Genomic DNA, 24910 nt, shown 5'->3' with positions numbered 1-24910 from the left:
TTAGTGAAGAGGTTCAGTCATTGTATCTTGGTATTTAGTTTGCATAGTCCTCTGTATCGATACATCTTTGTCAGAATTTGGTTAGTCTTATTATGCATAGGGTGTATACAAAAGAATGCACTAATAGCAAATGATTGTGCCAATGGGGAGGGAAGGAAAAAGTGGGCAAGTAAGAAGTTGCTTCCTTCCTCAGGGAATCTATTATATCCTGGCAGCACTGTGTGTGACACTATGATATCCTGGCAGCATAGTATGTGGCACTATTATATCCTGGCAGTGTAGTGTCTGTCCCTATTACATCCTGGCGGCAACCCCCCCCCCCCCACCCCCCACCCCCCTCTTTTGTCCTGGCCTCCAGTGGACCTCCCCAATTTTGAAAAACATTTTATATGTTGTACATCTTATAAAATCATGGCTTTACCCAAGCTGAACCACAGGCATGGACAAAGTCCAGTAAGTGACGGTGGGCTAGTACTCCTTCATGCTCTCTCCTGTCCTACCAGACAGCAGAGTGCTAGCCCACCCTTATGTACTGAAGATTGTGCTTCAGCTTGGTCATGATTTTATAAGCCATGATTTCTATAAAAAGGAAATAACATTTTCTTATGAAGTATATTAGAAAGTTTAATGTTTTGCCAAGATGTGCAACATATAAAAGTTTTTAAATCTGACAGTGGCCATTTAAAGGACAACTGCAGCGGCATTACACTTAGTGTTTGATCGCGGGGGGTCCGACCGCTGGGACCCCCCCCGATCTCACTAACTGTGCGCTGCCATAAGCGCTCATGGTGAGCGCTAAGGCGCGTAGCGCCTCTCCCATAGAGATGTATGGAGGAGGCGTGCTGGCTGCAATGTCATGCTGAGGCTGGCACGCCCCCTGCACGGGAGAGCCGCGGCCCCTTACAGGAGATCGCCGGGGGCACCCTGCGATCAAACACTTATCCCCTATCTTGAGGATAGGGGATAAGTGTTTGTAACACTGCAGATGTCCTTTAAGGCCTATTCCTATTGTTATTACTAGGGCTGTATTGCTAAGAAGATTTAGTCAGCAGTATAATATACATATACATATTTATTCTTTGTTGTGTTTTTTTTTTTGTAGGGTTAGTGATGAGAAACAATCACGTGTTTATCTACAAGCCTTGTCAGTCAAAATGACAGAAGAGTTAGAGACTCTAAAAAATTCTGGAACTCAAACACCATCCAGCAAGACAGGGGTAAGGAATGGTGGCGGTTTTTAAGTTGTTTTTCACTCGCTGGAAGACTCTCTGCAATGCATTTCACTGCAAAATGGCAGCTTCATTAGGCATAACAGGTGTAACAGAGTAGTTAATTAAAAAAGTCAAATTTTAACCCTTTACACGTATGGCAGTTAACTCTTTGTTTACACGTTATAAGTGCAACAAAAATGTTTCGCACAAATATACATTACAAAACATGTAACAATATATATTGTATAGCAGCATATAAAATACATATCAAATTTATATTTATATAAAAATATAAATCAAACAAGGGAAAAAGTGGGTAAAATAAACTTAAAAGGGAAAGAAAGAAAAGAAAAATAATTTCCCTCTTTATGCAGTTTAACTTTAATGTTTTTATTTTATCCTGTTTTTCTATTTTTCATATATTTTGTGCATTTATATATTCTGTATTCTACACATGTCTTTTCATCTAATTTACATAGTTTATAAGGTTGAAAAAAGACGAGTCCATAAAGTTAAACCTAAAACCCTGTGCTGACCCAGAGGAAGGCAACTAACCCATAACAGAAGAAAAATTCTTTCACAACTCCAATATGGCAATCAGATTGTCACTGGATCCCCATAAATCTAGGATCCATAACTTGCAATATTATATTTTTCCAGAAAAAACATCCAGATCTCTGTACTGACCAATTATACATTTGTACATTGTGATCAAATCTCCCCAAAGACCTTTTTTCTCCAAACTAAATATCCCCAAGATTGATAACCTCCTTGGTCCTGTAATCCTCCCATACCTTTAATTATCTGTCGCCCTCCCCTGCCCCCTCTCCAGTTCAGCTATGTCCTTCTTATATACAGGTCCCTAAAATTGGACACAATACTCCATATGTGATCTGACTAATGATTTATACAGAGTCAAAACTGTGTCCCTATTGCAAGCCTCTATAAGTACATCACATGACTAAAAGCCTTGGCAGCAGCTGCCTGGCACTGATCACTAAAGTTGAACTTACTGTCCACCAATACCCACAAGCCCTTTTCAGTAGAAGTTTTACCTAATGTTTTATTATTAAGCACATAATTGTACATGTTGTTTTTACGGCCCAAGTGCATAACCTTACATTTATCCGCATTAAACTTCATTTGCCATGTCTGTGCCCAAGCCTCCAGCTTCCCCAGATTCCTCTGTAATATAATGCTATCCTCCAATTTAGTGTCATCTGCAAATATTGAAATTGTACTCTAATCCCTCTACAAGGTCATTAATAAACATATTAAAAAGAAGTGGACCCTCTGCTTCCTATCACTGAGCCAGTCGCTAACCCATTTACATATATCCTCCCCTAGTCCCAGAATCCTCATTTTATGTACTAACCTTTTGTGTGGCACAGTACCAAATACCTTAGAAAAGTCCAGATATACAACATCCACAGCTTCACCCCGGTCCAATCTATAACTGACCTCCTCATTGAAGCCGATCAGATAAGTCTAACAGGACCGATCCCACATAAACCCATGTTGGCGCTCTGGTAGGTTATTTTCATTAAGATGCTCCAGAACAGCATTTCTCAGTAAACCCTCAAAAATCTTAGCCACAACAAATGTAAAACTTTTTGACCTCTTTTTGAATATTGGTACCACATTTGCTAAGCGCCAGTGCTGTGGCTCAATACCTCTCATTATAGAATCTTAAAAAATAAGGTCTAAGGGTCTGTGCAGCACCATACTTAATTCCTTCAAGATGTCTGACATTTAAATGGTTAAATGGCGTGACCAATATTGATCAGGGAATGTAATTATTAATTGCCGTTAATCCCTGGTGTCTAGGGGTCCTATCGACAGGGTGCTAATGGGTTGCTGGGGAAGCCTGTGGCCTTATGTGTCCTATGCTCTCTTCCCTGGCTCAATGATTGATAAAGGCAGCACTTAGCAATCAATTACATGGGTCAGTGTAATGCAATAGCATTACACTGATCTATGTAAGCCATCTACTGTGGCCTGATGGGCCCATAGGGGGGCAAAAAAGATTTAGAAATAAAAATATTTTAGGTTTTCAAAATGTTACATTTTATATGGGGAGGGGGATTATTTCAAATTACCTGTGTAATTGTCTCAACTATTACATTTACATTCCTGATCCTGCACAGTCATCAAAATTGCTGATTTTTGGTCACATCTCATTCCAGAGAAAATGGAATAAAAAGTGTTCAAAAAGCAAAAAAAACTGCACAAAAGGGTATTGTTAAAAACTACAGCTAATGCCGCAAAAATAAACCCTAATGCAGCTCTGTAGGTGGCAAAAAAAAGTTATAGGGGTCAGAACATGGCAATGAACAGGGTTTTTTTTCTTTTTCAAGTTTTACATTTTTTTTTTACTTTAAATAAAACTTAAAATATTCAAATTTGGTATTATTGGAATGGTACTGACCCATAGAATACATTTTGTATGTCAGTTTTGCTGTATTGTAAACTCCATAAAAAGTATTGCCTCACAAAATTGTGCAATTAAATTTTTAATTTTTTTTTCCAATTTTGCGCTACATATAATTTTTTCTGGCTTTGTAATACATTTTATAATAAAATAAAGTGAGGCAATGAAAAATACATCTTGTCCCACAAAAATATTCCCTAATACAACTTTGTCAGTGAAAAAAAAACAAAAACCTTTATGGGTCTTAGAAGGTGAGTAGGGAAAAAACTTGGGGGTTAATGATTATCTGAGTGCATGCATTCCTTCTCACATTTTAGGAGAGCCAATGGAAAGCACGCAGGCTGCAGAAACTAGAGGCTTCAGCACGGCTTGAACTCCAGTCTGCTCTTGAGGCAGAGATCAGAGCAAAGCAAAGTATCAAAGAGGAAATGAATAAACTCAAGTCTGAGAGCCTTGAAACTGACAGGTACTGATATTCATTGTATCAAATTAGTAGGGACCTATGACGATGACTTCATTAACCCCTTAAGGACCAGAGCATTTTTTTTTCTCATCTGACCAGTGTCACTTTGAGCATTATTAACTCTAGGATGCTTTTACTCATAAAGTTTATTCCGAGATTGTTTTTTCGTGACATATTCTACTTTATCATAGTAGTAAATTTTCGTCGATACTTGCATACTTTCTTGGTGAAAAAATCCAAAATTTCATGAAAATTTTTAAAATTTAGAATTTTTTTTAAACTTTGAAGCTCTTTGCTTGTAAGGAAAATAGACATACCAAATTATATATTGCATCATAAAGTTGACATATTTTTACTTTTGCAAGACATCAGAGGGCTTCAAAGTTCAGCAGCAATTTCCAATTTTTCTCAAAATTTTCAAAAAATTTATTTTTCAGGGACCAGTTCCTTTTGAAGTGGATTTGAGGGGTCTTCGTATTAGATATACCCCATAAATTACCCCATTATAAAAACTACACCCATCAAAGTATACAAAATTATATTCAGAATGTTTGTTAACCCTTTAGGTGTTTCACAGGAATAGCAGCAAAATTCTAAATCTTAATTTTTTACACAAACATGTTCTTGTAGACCCAGTTTATGAATTTTTACAAGGGGTAAAAGGATAAAATGCCCACCCAAAATGTGTAACCCAGTTTCTCTCGAGTAAGGAAATATCTCATATATGGATGTAAAGTGCTCTGTGGGTGAACTAGAGGGCTCAGAAGCGAAAGAGCGACAATGGGATTTTGTAGAGTGAATTTTGCTGAAATGGTTTTAGGGGGGCATGTCACATTTAGGAAGCCCCTATGGTTCCATAACAGCAAAAAATCTACACCCAAAGGCACGTAAGAAGGGGTACACCCCACAGGTGTTTGACAACTTTTCATTAAATTCAGATGTGTAAATGAGAAGAAACATTTTTTTCACTAAAATGCTGTTTTTTCTCCAAATTTACAATTTTTTACAAGAGTTAATAGATGAAAATGCCCTCCAAAATTTGTATGGAGTATGGAAATACCCCATATGCGGACGTCAAGTGCTCTGCTGGCACATTACAATGCTCTGAAGAGAAGGAGCCACATTTGGCTTTTTGAAAGCAAATTTAGCTAAAATGGTTATTGGGGGGCATGTCACATTTAGGAAGCCCCTGTGGTACCAGGACAGCAAAAAAAAAAAAAGCACATGGCATACTATTTTGGAAACTACACCCCTCAAGGCCCGTAACAAGGCGTAGAGTGAGCCTTAACACCCCACAGGTGTTTGACGACTTTTCGTTAAAGTCAGATGTGTAAATTAAAAAAAATGTGAGACTTTTGGAACAGTGGGCTGGGCAAATGAAAAATTGACAGATTTTTGGAACAGTGGTCCATGAAAATGAAAAAATTAAATTTTTCATTTGCACAGCCCACTATTCCAAAAGTCTGTCAAATTTTTTTTCATTTACACATCCGGCTTTAACGAAAAGTCGTCAAACACCTGTGGGGTGTTATGGCTCACTGCACCCCTTATTACATTCTGTGAGGGGTGTAGTTCCAATATGGGGTCACATGTGGGGGGGGTTCCACGGTTCTGGCACCATGGGGGCTTTGTAAACGCACATGGCCTTCAATTCCAGCCAAATTCTTTCTCCAAAAGCTCAATGGCGCTCCTTCTCTCCCGAGCTCTGTAGTGCGCCAGCAGAGCACTTTACATCCACATGTGGGGTATTTATATACTCAAAAGAAGGGGGTTTACAAATTTTGGGGGGCTTTTTTCCTATTACCCCTTGTGAAAATGAAAAATTTGGGATAACACCAGCATTTTAGTGAAAAAAATAAAAAAATTTCATTTTCAACAAAAATTCTTCAAACACCTGTGGGTAGTTAAGGCTCACTATCCCCTTGTTACATTCCTTAAGGGGTGTAGTTTCCCAAATGGGGTCACATGTGGGTGTTTTTTTTTTTTTTTTTGCGTTTGTCAGAACCGCTGTAACGATCAGCCACCCCTGTGCATATAACCTCAAATCTACGTGGCGCTCTCACTACTGAGCTTAGTTGTGCGCCCTAGAGCATTTAACGTCCACATATGGGGTATTTCCGTACTCAAGAGAAATTGCGTTACAAATTTTTTTCCTTTTTACCTTTTGTGAAAATAAAAAGTATAGGGCAACTTACTTAAGTTAATTCTTTTACAATAACATGCTGGAGTAGACCCCAACTTTACCTTTTCATAAGGGGTAAAAGAAAAGAAAAAGCCCCCCAAAATTTGTAAGGCAGTTTCTCCCGAGTACAGAAATACCCCATATGTGGCCCTATACTGTTGCCTTGAAATACGACAGGGCTCCGAAGTTAGAGAGCGCAATGGGTATTTGAGGCCTAAATTAGGGATTTGCATAGGGGTGGACATAGGACTAAAACTCCCAGCATGCCCTTCGGATGTCTGGGTATGCTGGGAGTTGTAGTTTTGCTACAACTGGAGGCACACAGGTTTGGAAATACTGAGTTAGGAAACAATGTTTCTCAACCAGTGTGCCTCCAGTTGTTGCAAAACTACAACTCCCAGCATGCTGAAGGGCATGCTGAGAGTTGTAGTTTTGCAAGAACTGGAGGAGAACAGTTGGGAGACCGCTAAGTAGTGGTGTCCAAACTGTAGCCCTCCAGATGTTGCAAAACATCAACTCCAAGCATGCCCAGACTGCCCAGGCATGCTGGGAGTTGTAGTTCGGCAACATCTGAAGGGCCAGATGTTACAGAACTACAACTCGCAGCATGCCTGGACTGTCTGGGCATGCTGGGAGTTGTAGTTCTGAAACTCCTGGAAGCAGCAGCAGCGATTTTCACTGCTGCCTTCTTCACTTGCCTGCCGCCGCTGCTGCCTCCATGTGTGCCTGCCGCCGGTCCCTGGTCCTTACTGCCGCACCCCTCCCCCACTGGAATGTGCCGCGGTCCCCCCACAGCTCCTGGGATCCTCTTCCCCCGCTCTGTCTGCCCCTAGAAGTCGGCAGAGCGGGGGAAGAGATCTGAACTTAAACCCCTCCCCAGTCAGCGATCACTGTCATTGGTCCACAGGGACCAATCACAGTGATCGCTAACCAGGACCATCCACAGATGGTCCTGTGGGGGGCTTGCAGAAGTTTCCCCCACTGGTAACAGCAGGACTTCTGCCAGTTAACCCGTGCGATGACGCGCATCGCCAGGTTAACTGAATAACCGTCACGTTATATAAACGTCATGATGCGCGAACTACCTGCACATCATGACGTTTATATGTCATTCTGCGGGAAGGGGTTAAAGCGTACCGGTCATCAAACCATATTTTCCAAACTAACTCGGATTATATTCCCGAACTACTCCTCCTGCCCTTAAAATAGTTTTCCGAGCTTTAAAAAGCTCTGCATCATCACTACTTGCTCACATTGTGTGACCTCCAGACAGGAGAAAGTGGGCTTTCCCCAAGCAGGCGTGACGTCACTGAAGCGTGTGAGAGCTGTACCACGCCATGCCCCGTGCACACTTCCTGAGTTTGGTCTCCTGCCAGGCTGGAAGGAAACCAAAATAACTGTTTTACTTGCACAGGGAACAGAAGACAGCCACCTAGTGGTCTTTTTTTCAATCACATTAAAAACATATACAGGTTGAGAATTTTTACAGCAAGTAAATTGCAAAGTGTCTTATAATTACATGAGAAACAATATATTAAGAGTTTAGTTTGGTAACAGGTACTCTTTAGATGTATTTTTGTCAAGCTTGTGCAAATTATATTCATTTTCCATTTATGCAAGTGCTGAACTGAATAACCATGGTCAAATTTCTCATAATTTAGAGCCCTAAAAAGAGAGACATGTATTCACTTCTTCAGTGTTTCAGCTTTAACAGAAGGTTTTCTTGAGCCTGAGAAAAGATTCTGTGATAATGGATACATTTCTATGAGTTGCAATCTTTTGGTAAAGTATGTGATGAGTGAAGAGGCTTTTTTTTAAGATACAGTGTATTTTATGGCTTTCTTTAGAAAGCTACAGGAGGCAGATGAAGAAAATAAGAAGTTAAGAGCGGAAATGGAGAAGTTGCGTGAGGAAGCAAAGACAAAGGGAACAGCAGGTGACAGTGGGTTATCCATGGGGATAAAATCCTGGTTATGGTTAATCTGTCTTCAATGTGAATTCTCTGTTTTTTTTTTTTAGAAAACAAGTTACAGCGATCTCTGATTCCATTTTTATCATTCCGTTCTGAGGTATGAATGGCTTCTTCAGTTTTACATAATTTCTATCAAGGATGAACTCATTTTTACTAAGAAATGGCGCGTTTCCATATGTCGACGCAGCCCAGAAAACTCTGAGATAGTTGGTTATTTGCAGAGCCTTTACAAGGCCGTTACCAGACCGCACAAACAATCGATGGATCTTTGTTCAGCCGGTAATGATAACTTAAATGGCTGCACAAAAGATCCAATCAGCTGATGAACGAGCTTACTGCTGTCCTTTTTGGCACGGTTCTATTATCAGGAATGAGCATTTCTAGGAATACTCATTTGCCTGATAATTTACCTGTATAAAAGGGCCTAAAGTGGCATCAAGCTAATTTTATGATAATTTCATGCTTGAATACTGATATTAGATAAAAGTAGCAAAAGAAATATAGAGAGACTTCTATATTCCATAATCTACAATATAGGAATATTTGTTACATAGTAACATAGTTGGTTTATTTTTTTATCACAGTTTACTTTTGTTTTTCTAAACAGAAGGAAGTTGTCACGTCTGAAAACTCAGAACAGCCTCAAGTGTCGAGCAGTGTCATCTTAAGACGAGGAGACAGAACTGATGTGAGTCTAGCAGTACTGGACTTATACTTGTACAGTATTCTGAGACTTGTTTTAAGCCTCAAAAAGGAGTATTTAACTTTTAGAGGGTTTTTTTTTCTGTCATTTTGGATATTTTTTTGATTGACATGCTACAAAAAGGTATGTGATCAGCCCCCCAACCAATTCAAAGAATACACAAACTTGTCTTTTTCAGAGTGTCCATTACTCTTGGAATATATTGTATCTGCAACAGGGCCCAAGCCTCATTGGCTTATGGGAATCTGCTTTGGGCTCAAGTGTCAAAGAGGATGTGCTGAGCCTCAAAATGTATGCGTCCTCCCTTCCCCACCCCTTCCTGCTAGATTAATTGTTGTGCATATCTCAGTGCTGGAAGACTAGTCCTGTATGTCAAGGCAGGGTGGGATGGAGGTGGGGGGTGTGCAACTTGTGGCTCAACATATCCTCTGGCACTTGAGCGCGGGGCATAATCTAGAGGGGACAGATTCCCTTAGCTTTTGCTGTTGTGGTAAGCAACCAGTACTAAATGGAATATGTCAGCCCTAGATCATTTCCAGGGTTCATGTGTCAACGAGGATGTACTGAGCCACAAGATGCATGCCTCCCTCATACAAGATTCGTTTTTCAACACTGCGCTATGCACATCACATAACCATGCATTTGTTTCTTATTGGTTGAAAGCAAATCTATAATAAGCATGTATAATAATATAAAAGGTCACGAATATAAAATTAAAAAAAACTTTGTTTTATCTTCTTTCTAGTCTGTGAAAAATAAAGTCAATAGGAGATCTGTTGGGATCATAGAAAGTATAGATGAGACCTCAGACAAGGTATCTGCGTCTGTCAATAGAAAGTGCTGAAATAGATTTTTTTGTTGTTGGATGAGAAATAACCATTCACCTTCTTTTCATACAATTCCATTTGCCAGTGTTGTTGCCAATTTTATTAGCAGATGTATTTTGAAATTGAGACATGGGGGGAGATTTATCAAAACCTGTTCAGAGGAAAAGCTGCCCAGTTGCCCATAGCAACCAATCAGATCACTTCTTTCATTTTTAACAAGGCCTCTGCAAAATGAAAGAAGCGATCTGATTGGTTGCTATGGGCAACTGGACAAGTTCCCCCCCTGCACAGGTTTTGATAAATCTCCCCCAAAAAGTATATTTTCTTTACATAAGAAACTCTAAACTGTGTTTTTTGAAGACATAATTTATTTTTGCACACAGTATTTTGGTTGAGTTCTTTTTAATTTGCTTTCAGCCGAAGACACACACTTTCAAAGTTAAAAGTTTTACATCACCAACAAAATGTCTCCGCTGTACATCGGTCATGGTTGGACTTATACGGCAAGGAGTGTGCTGTGAAGGTGAGAACTATTTCTTTTTTGAATCTGTTAATGTGGTGCAATGTTACAGTTAGAAACTAATGATCTCTTGTGTTTCTGCAGTGTGTGGGTATATGTGCCATTTATCCTGCTGTGATGGTGCCTCAATTTGTCCATGTCCCCCTAGTCAAAATAAGAGGATTCTTGGAGTAGATCCAAAAACTGGCAGCGGCACTGCTCTGGAAGGATACTTATCGGTAAGTCCAATATCTCTAGTAATTATAATTATTGGTATTACTGTATAATAATCAACTAGAAGGAAGTCGAAATCTGTACTTAAAATTATAGACTCGTGGCATTACGAAACCTGACCTTATTGTCCAATCTTCATGCCACTCGGTCAGAAAGGGCACTCAGCTGTTCTTTTCAAGAGCATACTCCATTTTACTGTTTATATCATGTCACGCCCCTGAAATATCCAATTGCTTAGACATTAAACAGAGTAACCAAATAATGTGTCAAATGTTACAAAATTATCTGATTACTTTTGTCACATTAGTGAAATCCAGGGCTGTTACTATAGAGGATGCAGAGGTTGTTACAATCAAGCCTTGGAGTCTTATGAGGTCCAAGTCCCTTTTCCCCATGTACGAATCTCAGAACCATAGCTGATATACGATAAGGGGATATTCTTACAAATTTTGCTTTGGGGACCAGGAACTGCAAATTACACCCCTGGTAAAATGTTGTACTTGTTATTAAGAAAACTAATTGTCAGTAAGAGAGAATATAAAAAAAAAAATATGTAATATGATCTGAAGTGTAATGCAAAAGGACTGGTCCTTTAGTCTATATATATATATATATATATATATATATATATATATATATATGTGTATATATATATATATATGTGTATATATATATATACACACACACACACACACACACGTTGTCCGTTTTTTTTCCTTCCTAATCTTTGTTGGGGAAGAAAATAAACAAAGGAGGAAGCTTTTCATATCCCGGCCTCCTAGCCCGACCTCCAGCCGCACGGAAGTTATGTGGGAACATAAATTTTCCATTGATTTGCATGGGACTTTAAACAAAAACCTCGACCCTCACAAATGGGGATAGTTAAGGGTTAAATGAACTATCCTATATTTTAAGTGGACATATAAGTAACATGTGACCAAATATTATCGAAATATCTCCATAAGTATTCCCATAAACCCCGCCCCTGGCAAATTGGGGTGAGTTTAAATCACCTATCCTATGTTTGTTGTTGACACATAAGTAACGTGTGCCAAGTTTCATGTTAATATCTTTAGCCGTTTGGACGTGATGCTGGAACATACACACATACATACACACACACACACACACACACACACACACACACAGTTTTATATATATACATATGTGTGTGTATCTATATATATATATATATGTGTGTGTGTGTGTGTATATATATATATACATACATACATACATACATACATATACACACACACACACACACACAGTCTTGGCCATAAATGTTGGCACCCTTGAAATTTTTCTAGAAAGGGAAGTATTTCTCACAGAAAAGGATTTCAGTTACACATGTTTTGCTATACACATGTTTATTCCCTTTGTGTGTATTGGAACTAAACCAAATAAGGGAGAAAAAAAGCAAATTGGACAGAATGTCACACCAAACTCCAAAAATGGGCTGGACAAAATTATTGGCACCCTTAACTTAATATTTGGTTGCACACCCTTTGGAAAAAATAACTGAAATCAGTCGCTTCCTATAACCATCAATAAGCTTCTTACACCTCTCAGCCGGAATGTTGGACCACTCTTCCTTTGAAAACTGCTCCAGGTCTCTCTTATTGGAAGGCGCCTTTTACCAACAGCAATTTTAAGATCTCTCCACAGATGTTCAATGGGATTTAGATCTGGATTCATTGCTGCCACTTCAGAACTCTTCAGCGCTTTGTTGCCATCCATTTCTGGGTGCTTTTTGACATATGTTTGGAGTCACTGTCCTGCTGGAAGACCCAAGATATCGGATGCAAACCAAGCTTTCTGACACTTGATTGCACAGTGCGACCCAAAAACCGTTGGCAATCCTCAGATTATATGATGCCTTGCACTCATTCAAGGCACCTAGTGCCAGAGGCAGCTAAACAACCCCAAAACATCATTGAACCTCCACCATATTTCACTGTACGTACTGTGTTCTTTTCTTTGTAGGCCTCATTCCTTTTCCAGTAAACAGTAGAATGATGTGCTTTACCAAAAAGCTCTATCTTGGTCTCATCTGTGCACAAGACATTTTCCCAGAAGGATTTTGGCTTACTCAAGTTAATTTTGGCAAAATGTAGTCTTGCTTTTTTATGTCTCTGTGTTAGCAGTGGGGCCCTCCTGGGTCTCCTGCCATAGCGTTTCATTTAATTTAAATGCCGACTGATTGTTTGAGCTGACAGTGATGCTCCCTGAACCTGCATGTCAGCTTGAATATCTTTGGAACTTGTTTGGGGCTGCTTATCCACCATCTGGACTAGCCATCGTTGACACCTTTCATCAACTTTTCTCCTCCGTCCATGTCCAGGGAGATTAGCTACAGTGCCATGGGTTGCAAACTTCTTGATAATGTTGCGCACTGGACAAAGGCAAATCTAGATCTCTGCAGATCAACTTGTAACCTTGAGATTGTTGATATTTTTCCACAATTTTGGTTCTCAAGTCCTCAGACAGTTCTCTTTTCCTCTTTCTGTTGTCCATGCTTAGTGTGGCACACACAGACACACAATGCAAAGACTAAGTGAACTTGTCTCCTTTTTATCTGCTTTCAGTTGTGATTTTTATATTGCTCACACCTGTTACTTGCCCCAGGTGAGTTTAAAGGAGCATCACATACTTGAAACAATCTTATTTTTCCACAATTTTGAAAGGGTGCCAATAAACCTGTCCAGCCCATATTTTGGAGTTTGGTGTGACATTATGTCCAATTTGCTGTTTTTCCTCCCTTTTTGGTTTAGTTCCAATACACAATATTGAAATAAACAAGTGTATAGCAAAACATGTGTTACTGCAATCCTTTTCTGTGAGAAAAATTTCAGGAGTACCAGCATTTATGGCCATGACTGTGTGTGTGTATGTATGTGTGTGTGTGTATATATATATATAGATATATAGATATATATAGATATATTATAATATAATATATATGATGTATTACCCAGATTTATACCCAGAGGAAAGATTTCTTGACCAGCATAAAATAAAATTCTATACTGTCAGAGCAGTAAGACTATTCAGTTCCTTATCAGAATACTATAAGATTTCAAAAGGACCTGGATGACTTTTTGGAGTGTAATAGTAAAATAATAATAAAACTTTTGGAGAAGGGCCGTCAGCCAATGGATTTTATTCAGATTTGGAGAGAGGAAGGACATTTTTTTTTAAGATAAGGAAATGAATGCACTTGGGCCATACAAACAGCATGTAAAATTATGTGCTAAATAATAAAACATTAGATTAAAAGTTCTACCAAAAAGAACTGAGGGGTACTGGTGGACAGGAAGCTCAACTTTAGTGATCAGTGCCAGGCAGCAGCTGCCAAGGCTAATTAAGTCATGGGATATATCAAGTGAGGCATAGAGGCTTGTGTCAGGAAATAGTTTTGCTCTGTGTAAATTATTAGTCAGACCACGTATGGAGTATTGTGTCCAATTTTGGCCATCTATATATAAGAAGGACATGGCTGAACTGGAGAGGGTGCAGAGGAGGGCGACAAAGATAATTAATGGTATGGGAGGATTAAAGGACCAAGGAGGTTATCAAGTTTGGAGAAAAGACATCTTAGGGCGATCTGGTCGCAATGTACAAATCTATAAATAGGCAGAACAGATCTTTTTAATACCTAAGCCAGTAACCATGACAAAGGGACAACCTCTAGATCTAGAGTAGTGTTTCCCAGGTGCGGTCCTCAAGACCCCCCAACAGGTCATGTTTTCAGGATTTCCTTAGTCTTTCGCAGGTGATATAACTGCGCTGATGCCTGATTCACTGACCATAATTATACCACAATTCTATATATTAGTGAAAGACAAAGCAAATCCAGAAACCATGACCTGTTGGGGGGTCTTGAGGACCGCGCTTAAAGGAAAACTGTCAGCTTGCTCCTCCCACACTAACCAGCAGTACTGGCTAATCGGTTTGATGCTTACCGTGCCCGGATCCGCCGTGCCGTTTGGCCGTAATCTTTAATTTTCGGTATATGCCAATGAGGTGCTAACTGGCATCGGCCGGGCTAACTGGCCGCAGCACCACCCAGCTCATCAATATTTCTCCCCTCCCTCCACCTTTCCCTCGTCTCCCCGCTCTGTAATGGAGAGAGGGGAGGAATATTGATGAACTGGGCGGCGCTGCAGCCAACGGCCTTGACATCAGAGTGCCAGTTAGGCTGGCTGGTGCCAGTTAGCACCTCATTAGCATATACCAAAAATTGAAGATTACGGCCGAACGGAATGGCGGATCTGGGCATGGTAGGCATCAAACTGATCAGCTTCCCCAGCAGCCGATACCGCTGGTTAGTGCGGGGGGAGCAAGCTGACAGTTTTCCTTTGAAAAAACACTGATCTAGAGGAAAGAAGCTTTCACCATCATCACAGACAGAGATTCTTTACTGTAAGAGCAGTAAGACTATGGAACTCTCTGCCACATGATGTTGTGATCGCTGATTCAATAAACAAGTTCAAGGGGGGCCTGGATGTTTTTCTGGGAAAATATAACCGCTTATGGATACTAGATTCATATGGATAGAATGTTTTTCCAGGGATTTATTCTGATTGCCATATCTTAGTTGGGGCAATTGCCATCAGCCTCACAGGGAGTTTTCCAGTTTCCTTTGGATCAGCACAGTAGGGTTTTAGGTTTAACTTGCTGGACTTGATGTGTTTTTTTACCTTATAAACTATGAAACTATAAAATATGAAAATCAGTACATTTGACTTTTATACCTAATGAGGATTTCTGCCTTCCTCTATATCAGCATGGCAGTATAATAGCCTGAATAGAATGTATAGAATAAAATATACAAAAACTAATTGCTTGAAAGGGTTATAAAGGAGGAGGAAAAGCAATGCCATGCCCCGCTCCCAACACAAACATCTTGCATGCGGTATGTTTTTATTGATATGTCATGATTAGGGATGAGGAAATTGAATCTGACGAATCCAAATTTGTTAAGAATTTCAGGAAAAATTCGATTTGCAACTAATGCGAATATTGCTGCGATTCGCTTAATTAAACTCCATTTTGTTCGGTTCAGGCTCCAGGGCATCTAAAATGGCAGATCCACATATGTGGACATAGGGCAAGGAATCCTGTGAAGGCGGGAACAAGGGTAGGCGGGATGACCCTGAATCACATGCAGTATACAGCCTATCACCAGCCAGTCACCCCTGTCACAGTCCTATATAATCAGCAGCCATATTGCGGCTAGTCACTTCAGCCTTTCATTGCAGAGATATAGATAGGGACGGACAGAGCTGTGTGTTGGCCAAAAAAGCTTTTTTCCAGCAATTCACCTCCTAGTCACATTAGCGTTGCACAGAGGGACAGAGAGCAGGTTGTTGCACAGAACAGCAGCGATTCAGCTCAAGCCCAAATCCTGCCAAGAAGCCCTGATAAGAAAGTGAGTGAGATAGAGGGAGAGAGAGTGCAATTTTGGGTGTAGTACACAGCGACTGTGTGCTGCAGCACTGGTGTGAACTGCTGGTGTTTTACACAAATAATTTTTTTAAGCGTACTGGAGCGCATAGTACTCCCCTCATAAGTGCATACCACATATGTACATCTCAGTGGTGAACTATTTTGTTCCTGTTAAAGTCTCAAGGGCCTAGATACTGTGAAGGCCAGCCAAAAGTACACACCTGCTGGTGTTGTAGACAAATACTGTTTTAAGCGTACTGGAGTGTATTGTCCTCAGTTCCCCTCACTTAGGTTTATGGAACAGATTGTTGCAGAAATTTCTACAACTTAAACTTCCCCCCTTTTAAATCCACCCTTGATGACCTTGTCACATATAATAATACCTCTTTTTTTATAGCACTTTCATCACAGATTTTAGTGTTTTTTGAAGTTTGTGTTTTTTGCACTTGTATGTTCTGTAATCAGGGCTGTAGCTCTGATGAGGCAAGTGAGGTGATCGCCTCAGGTGTGCTGTTGCAAGGGGGCGCAAGGGGGTCCAGCACACATTACACTGAGACATTGATTCCCAACCAGGGTGCCAGGACACTCTAGTGGGAAATATGGCGCTAACATTTTTTGACTTTTCTGCCCAGGCCTGCGCACCTGTGAGTCACAGGCGTGCAAGCCAGGCGGAAGGGAAGTCTGTGTGCAGTGCCGGGATGGTTGATACTGCAGCTCCAATCCTCGTGTATCCTCTCTCTCCTGTGGAGCAGCTCTGGACTCTGGATTCTCCCTGGTCCCTCAGCAGAATCATGTGGATTGAGGGAAGTAGCAGGGGGAGCGCTGACAGAGGCCTACTCAGTTTCAGGTAGTGCACCCCCACCCTTCTTTCACTCCTCTACCCCTCTGTCACCCCTGCATGCCCCTCTGTCACCCCTCTACATCCCTGTCTCCCATGTACACCCCTCTGTCACTGTGAGGGGTATTGTAGGTGGCATTGTGTGTGCTTGTGGGGGGTGAGGCTGGAAACATTTGGGGAGATTTATCGAAACCTGTGCAAAGGAAAAGATGCCAATAGCAACCAATCAGATTTCTTATTTAATTTTGCAAAGGCCTTGTTAAAAAGGAAAGAAGCGATCTGATAGGTTGCTATGGGCAACTGGGCAACTTTTCCTTTGCACAGGTTTTGATAAATCTCCCCCTTGTGCGTTGTGCAAAGGCTGGTGGCATTGTGTTTGGAGGAGGCTGGAGTCATTTGTAGGGCAAAGGGGAAGATAATGCTGGAAGAGTGTAGAGCCTAATACTAATGTTTGTGTTGCAGGTTCCATGATATCCTGTGCCAGATGGAGCAAAAAGAGCTAGCTACAGCTGTCTGTAATGTGCATGTAACAATGTTTAGCACTTATCTGATCGTCTTGTAGTTTGCAGACTATGTTTAAAGACTTTTTATAATTAATGAAAAATGACTTGTACATTTTGAAATAAAATTTAATAGAATTTAAATAATTTTGATCCATAAAAGCCAGGTAAGTCCAGAATGGAAGGTAACTCTTGTCACTACATTCTCATGGCATGAAGGACAGTTCCAAAATAATCTGCATGTCATACTGAATAACAGTATTATTTCACTAACCCAGCACACTCCCTATGCGTGTTACAGCAGGGCAAAGTGTTCTAGACCCCTATTGAGGCTCTCTGTAGCCCAGAAATAGCAATTTTTTATAGCGATTCGCCGCTAATAACTAATTTTGGGGGGAAAATTTGGCAAATTGTCCAAATCGAATTTTTCTAAAATTCGCTCATCTCTAGTCATGATCACCCACTCTCATCTCTGATGTTATGTTTCTAAGACAACAGAATGGCGGTGGAAGTGGGGGGCTGGGTGAGAAAAGGTATTACATTTCCTCCTCCCAGATGAACCCTTTAACTGGTGGAGCCTCTGTCAATAGTTTTGATCATTAGTTCAATAAAGCACTTTCTGCCTTTTGTCTCAACCTCATCCCCAAAAAGACCGTAAGCTCTCAGGAGCAGGACCCTCACTCCTCTTGTTTGAATAATAAGGGTGTAAAATTGCAATATTTGATATTTGTCCCCTTAAAATTGCTGCAGAATCTGTTGGTGCTTTATAAATAAATATGATGATGATGGATGATGATAAAGATATTATTATGACTTACAAGATGGGATCCATCTTATGTTTGTAATAATAGTGATGTTGTTAAGTAATAGGTAAGAAAAATGTTATCACACACACACACTTCCTCCCATTCCTTCCCTCCCACACTCACTCCACTGTCAGACTATGTTTGTATTTCCATGTTAGTGTACATTTCTTTTAGTTGTTCCATTGTTAAACCAAATCTATATGGAATTTGGTTTATTTCTATATTTCCTGAATAATAGTCTTACTTTTACTTATAGATATGAAACCAAAATGGACTGATATAGAATTCATTGCTATGGCATTTATCATTTGCCTACAATGATTTTTACATTTCCTTTATTGCAACCTGTGTTGTTCATGTATGTTCTTTTTTTAATCATTGTTATTTAGATCCCTAAGCCAGCTGGAGTGAAGAAGGGATGGCAACGGGCCTATGTGATTATAAGTGACTTCAAGGTTCTTGTGTATGATGCCATTTCCCAGTGTAATACTACTATCCTACAGGTCATCGATATGAGGTAAGTATCCACAAGGCACATACTTGTTCCTTATTTTCCTTATTATTTTCAGCAGCAATAAATCTTTGTCTTGTCACTTTACTTTGGACAGAGATGAACATTTTTCTGTCAGTTCTGTCTTGGAGTCGGACGTCATTCATGCAAACCCCAAAGACATTCCTTGCATATTTCGGGTATGTAAGTTCTAGGGAGAGTTTTGACCTATTATAAATATACATTCAGCCATTATTTATATATTAGTGTCTTTACATGGTTCTTAAGCATGCATAGTAATGTAGTGGTGCATCCCTAAGTCCTGTATTTTAGCATAACTAGACAGGCCATCCAGGAGGCTTGGATATCTAGATGACAACTTCTGTGTAAAGAACAATGGTGGCTTTATTAGTTTTCAGTCAGCTTTCCTGCAAACCCATGTAACTATTAATGATTAGACATCAGGGACTTGTATTTGCCATTGAATTTTTAAACTGATTTAATTTAATATACCGTACTTTCCGGAGTATAGGATGACTTTTTAACACGGTAAAATTTTCTCAAGTCGGGGGTCATCTTATACGCCGGGTGCTGCAGTCGGCTGGGACGCCCGGGGTATAGATTATCCATTGTCCCGGCCGAGATTAATTTCTCCGTCATATTAGGGACATCCGCAGTTAACACCATAGCCTTGTTAATGTGTCATGACATGACTCTTCATATGCGACATTGTCTGATGAAGCCCTTTTAGCCCTAACAAATTCTCCTAATGGGAGATTACGTATGACAAGCTTCGGGTGGCAACTCGTGGCAGACAGGATACTATTACCAGAAGTTAGTTTTCTAAATAATTTGGAATGCACACGACCCTTAATGCAATCTCCATACAGTGTCACATCCAAAAAACTCCAGGGTGAATTTTAGATTCATTGCATTGTTATTAATGTAAGTGAGAAATTCCTCTATTCTCTGTCTGCCACCAAACCACACTAGGAGGAGGTCATCCATATATCCTGTGCCCCAAAATATCTTTTTGGGACACAAGGATGTCCCATTACCTGTGTGCGGCCCCGCGTTAACTTTAAAAACACGGGCTGCCGGGAGGTAGCGCACGCAGGGATGCCACTGATGTCCCGTGCGTGTGCCCATAGAAACAGCAAAGCGGAGCAGCAAGGACGCGCATGGTAAGTTACCAGCAGCAGGTCATCTTCGGTGCTCCGACCACCGCTCCTCCAGTCCCGGGACCTACTGCTATGGCCTATGCTATGCTGACAACCTATGCTGACAACCTAATGTGGGGGGAACAATACTGCAGACCTAATGTGGGGGAACTATGCTACCAACCTAATGTGGGAGAACTATGCTGACAACCTAATGTGGAGGAACAATGGAAAGCTAACGTACATCGCGGTAGAGGGGTAGTCCTGTACGGCGAGTATATCCCAAACTCTATATTTTAACTGTAAAAGTTGGGGGTCGTCTTATATGCCGGAAAATACGGGTATGTTCTGATGATTTTAAATGCTGATCAATCTGATCACTGCTATTTTTGTCTTTTTCAGGTAGTCTTCTCACAACTTGGTTTCCCACTCACCACCTCCTCTCAGCTTCTGCTGGCTGAGACTCCTGAAGAAATGCAGAAATGGGTGCAAGTGCTGAAGGAACTGCAGTCGCTCCTGCGGGAGCAGAGGCCAGAGGATCGCTCTGTTCGATTGTTAAAGGAGGCATATGACAGTGCACTGCCTCTCATACGCACAGCTCTCTGTGCAAGTGTCATGGGTAATGTAGCTTTTTATAGCATTTTTATAATAATGTAAGTGAAAAATGCTGTATATGTGTACAGGGTACATCTAAAGTCTGAATGTTTTTCAGATCAGGAAAGAATTGCTTTGGGAACAGAAGATGGACTTTTCCTGTTGCACATGAATAAAAACGGTGAGACAGTATCTGTTTAGATTTTTGTAACCTGTAAGTCATATGCAAAACTTTCAGAACCCCTGCCATTTTCCATTATTTTCATTTATAAATATTTGGTTGTTTAGATCAGCAATTCAGTTTTGAGCTATGAGATCTGAAAGACAGTAATATTTCAGTATTGAAACTAGGTTTATCGGATGAACAGAAAATGTGCAATATGTAATCCTGTCATTTTGGTGATTGGAATAACACTAACTAACTAGTCAAAGAAAAATTATTATAGCCAGCTCACCGTTCATAGCATATCAGTCTCTGGGCACTAGTTGTTGTTTTAGGAAGCCAGGATGAAGCCGAGCCATTTCCTCTGTGTAAGTAGATTTCAAAGAAAGGGGTATCCAGCTCCCAAAGAAAAATTAGAGATGTAAAAGTCCAGAGTTTAATGATCCATATTAAAAACGATAAAGAAAAACATCCAGTGAAGGTAAATCCCCTACGCCGACATGTTTCAGACCATTGGGTCCTTAGTCATGGGAAATGATGAAAATATTAGCTGACCTTATATACCTTTTGTCTGATAGCACATGGTATCAGGGAAACCCTAATCCCCGCCTGGAAGCTGGCATCTGTAATCACTTCCTGGGAGGGGTTATAGCAACTATGTAAGAATTAACCCGTTCTTGTAGATAAGAAAAATATTGAGATTTGCCATATAAATAAGCGTAAAAGCTGTGCGATTCATACAAGAACAAATTAACCACAAGAAGAAAAAAAGAACAATACAAAATAATTCCTCCAAAACAGTCCAAAATTCCTAGGTTTTGAGTAACCAAAATTAATTAGATACGGAAAATGAACATAATAATAATAATAATAATAATAATAATAATAATAATAAAAGGATAATAAGAAAATCCAAAAAACCAACAAAATTCCCCAAAAATTAATAAATAAAAATATAACAAGTTCTCCAAGCCTCTCCGACAGGACTCCTCCGTCTTCAACATCATGACGGATGTAAAGGTAACCACATTGAATGTTCAGGGCTTTAACATCCCAGAGAAACGATCCAAAATCCTTTACCACTTACACAAACTGCACACTAAAATCTTATGCATACAGGAAACGCATTTCAAGACAGGACACACGCCAGAGCGTCTCGGCCGCTATTTCACCACCTGGTTCCATAGCACAAATTCTGAATCACGCTCGAAGGGGGTCTCGATTGGATTCCATCGTACCCTACCGTTCAGAATTTTGGAGGTTAAGTCCGATCCGGATGCCCGCTTTCTGTTTATTAAGGGCACGATTTTAGACCAGGTGGTGACTGTAGCGACGATATACGCCCCAAATAGTTTACAGATACAATTCCTATTGAAGACACTGGAGGACTTGTCCTCCTTCGCACAGGGCATGCTCATTCTGGGGGGTGACCTGAATCTTGCTTTGAACCCGTTGTTGGATACCTCCGCACGGCACTCCGCTGTTTCGTACTGTCAGCTCAGCAAACTTAAGAAACTCTTACATTCCTTGCAGCTGTGTGACGTGTGGAGACTCCAACATGCCAACGATAGAGACTACACGTTCTACTCTAGCCCCCATGACTCCTACAGCCGACTGGACTATATTTTTTTACCCCATTTTTATCTATCTCGTCTATCCTCTTCCCACATAGGTAACATATTTCTGTCCGACCACGCCCCGGTCCACTGTACGGTTTTGATACCCTCCCTCAGTAGACCCCAGTATAACTGGAGACTGAATGAGTCTCTACTGTTGGACTCACTATGCCTGACCGACCTTAAGTCCACCATAGCCCATTTCTTGACCGACCATGCAGGAGATGACACGCCGCTTCCCACTCAGTGGGAGGCACTTAAATGTGTACTGAGAGGGGTGTTGATTAGGCATGGCTCTCGCCTTAAAAAGGCGAAGTCGGACAAGCTGAAGCTTCTACTCGACTCTCTAGCGACCCTTGAGGCCCAACACAAACGATCCCGGCAGGAATCGTCTCTGCGAGCCCTGATCAAAACCCGACATGACATCTGTACACTTCTGAACGACAGTTACAAATACTACCGACAACATTGCTCTAAGGCGTTTTACGAATGGGGTAACAAACCTGGGAAATATTTGGCTAGGGCGCTGCGCGACAGGAGAGAGGCGTTGTACGTCCCCTCTATCACAACTCCCCAAGGGGGCAGGACATTTCTCACGAGAGAAATCTTAACTGCCTTTGAAAGATATTACACTGATTTATACAACATTCCCTCTCCATCCCCGACCTTCCCCTCCTCCTCTCCCCCCCTCTCCCTGACCGACTATTTGTCCAGCACAGCCCTTCCTAGACTGACAGACGCTGACATTGAGTCCTTGGAGGCACCGTTCACGGAGGAAGAGATAGCCGCCGCCATGTCCAATATGCCGGCTGGTAAAAGTCCAGGTCCTGGCGGTTATACCGCCAAATTCTACAAGACACTGAAGGGAGACCTGCTCCCGATATTGTGCGGTGCCTTCAACGTCATTTCCAAAGACTCCACTTTTCCCCCTGATTCGCTGACTGCACACATAACAGTGATACCCAAAGAGGGTAGGGATCCGAACCTATGCGCTAGCTACCGCCCCATCTCCCTACTCAACGTAGATACCAAGCTATTCGCTAAGTTACTGGCAGACCGCTTGGCCGCTGTTCTTGGACCCCTGATCCACCCTGACCAATCTGGCTTTATCAAGACTAGAGAAACGCGTGATAACACCATACGAGCTTTCTCCATCATCCATCTGGCTAGAACCGACCGTCAGCCATTGATGCTACTGTCGCTTGATGCCGAGAAGGCATTTGACAGGGTGGATTGGGGATTCATGAAGGCTACCCTCTCGCAGATCGGTCTGGGACCTGCTATGTTGGGCCGCATTTCTGCACTTTACAGTGACCCTCAGGCGAGAATTAGGATTAATGGCTCCCTCTCTTCCCCTATACAGATTCGGAATGGGACAAGACAGGGGTGTCCGTTCTCCCCCCTGCTGTATGTTTTATGTATGGAACACTTACTTAACGCACTCAGATCTGACCAGGCTATCTCAGGATTCCAGCGGGGTGGGGAGCGACATGTCTGCTCAGCATTTGCAGATGATCTGCTTTTGTATGTCACATCGCCGCAGTCATCTCTCCCTGCCATACTACGGGCTATTGCATTGTATTCCCATTTTAGTAACCACAAAATTAACTTCTCCAAAAGTGTGGCCCTCAATGTCACGCTCCCGGAGGTGATGGTGGATCAACTAAAACGTGATCACCCTTTCCGATGGAACTCAGTCTCGATCAAATACCTTGGGGTTCAGGTTCCTTCAAACCTTTCCGATAGCTTTGCCCTAAACTTCCAACCCCTATTGTTATCCATTGATAGGGATCTACGTAAATGGACTAGGGGGACTTTCTCATGGTTGGGCAAAACGAACATTCTAAAAATGAACGTGCTCCCAAGGCTGCTCTATTTATTCCAGACGGTCCCGATAGCACTTCCACCCTCCTTCTTTAAAAAACTGGACAGCTTGTTCCGAGCGTTCATTTGGGCTGGTAGACCGTCGAGGATAGCCAAACAGATCTTGGTCAGACGTAAGCAAGCGGGGGGCTTGGCGGTCCCGGACTGCAAAGCCTTTTATATCGCGGCTACACTGGCGAGACTTTTGGATTTCTTCCATGGCCGAACCTCCAAGAGATGGGTGGCGGTGGAGGCAACAGTAAGTGGCCTCACCACCTCCTTCCCGTGGTTACCCCGTAGTGCTATCCCGCAGAGAGTTTTGAGGCACTTGCCTTGGGTGACTAAGGAACTGATCACGGCGTATCGTCGATACATTACGGGACGTGGATTGATTAGCCCTAATGGACCACTGACGCCTGTACTAGGTAACCCGCTTTTTGAACCCGGCCTACACTGCAATGAGTTTTTGGGGAGACCGCGGGACGTGCCTCTCCCCTTGAGCTCCTTCCTAAACGGTACCCTGATAAGACCTTACGCAGACTTAATACCCACTACCCTCCGCACGCCTTATACATATATGCAATACTTGCAACTGGACCACTTCATTAAGACAACAGGACAGACTCTACAATTGGCCAGATCACTATCACCCCTAGAGAAGATGTGCTCTTCTGGCTCCGCTCCGGCCAGACCAGTCTCCCAGATTTATGGCCTATTATTAGAGGAGGCGGCCCAGTCTCCACCTCGGTTTGTGGCGGAGTGGGAGTCAGAACTGCACACAACCTATGCGCCTTCTGACTGGACTGCTGCATTCACTATGTGTCATCGCCTGTCCATCTCATGCAGAGCACAGGAGACCAACTACAAGTTGTTGTCCCGCTGGTATAGAGTCCCCTCTGTTCTACAC

General features: G+C 41.5%; 1 protein-coding gene across 1 annotated transcript in view; it reads left to right on the top strand.

Annotated features, from left to right (window-relative positions):
- Nucleotides 1-20675, top strand: part of LOC130311863 (serine/threonine-protein kinase MRCK alpha-like) — a 61785-nt gene extending 41110 nt beyond the window's left edge. The window contains exons 16-28 of the mRNA XM_056552534.1: nt 1103-1217; nt 3960-4108; nt 8135-8223; nt 8307-8356; nt 8867-8947; nt 9708-9776; nt 10207-10312; nt 10394-10527; nt 18507-18634; nt 18726-18807; nt 20170-20386; nt 20480-20542; nt 20650-20675. Coding sequence (XP_056408509.1) covers nt 1103-1217; nt 3960-4108; nt 8135-8223; nt 8307-8356; nt 8867-8947; nt 9708-9776; nt 10207-10312; nt 10394-10527; nt 18507-18634; nt 18726-18807; nt 20170-20386; nt 20480-20542; nt 20650-20675 — 1309 coding nt within the window. The remainder of the gene's footprint in view (nt 1-1102; nt 1218-3959; nt 4109-8134; nt 8224-8306; nt 8357-8866; nt 8948-9707; nt 9777-10206; nt 10313-10393; nt 10528-18506; nt 18635-18725; nt 18808-20169; nt 20387-20479; nt 20543-20649) is intronic.
- Nucleotides 20676-24910: the final 4235 nt, after the last annotated feature.

Source organism: Hyla sarda, unplaced genomic scaffold, assembly GCF_029499605.1.
Source record: "Hyla sarda isolate aHylSar1 unplaced genomic scaffold, aHylSar1.hap1 scaffold_1683, whole genome shotgun sequence".
In the NCBI taxonomy this organism is placed as follows: Eukaryota; Metazoa; Chordata; class Amphibia; order Anura; family Hylidae; genus Hyla; species Hyla sarda.
Note: the sequence above shows the minus strand (reverse complement) of the source record. Positions and strands in the feature narration are given on the sequence as shown.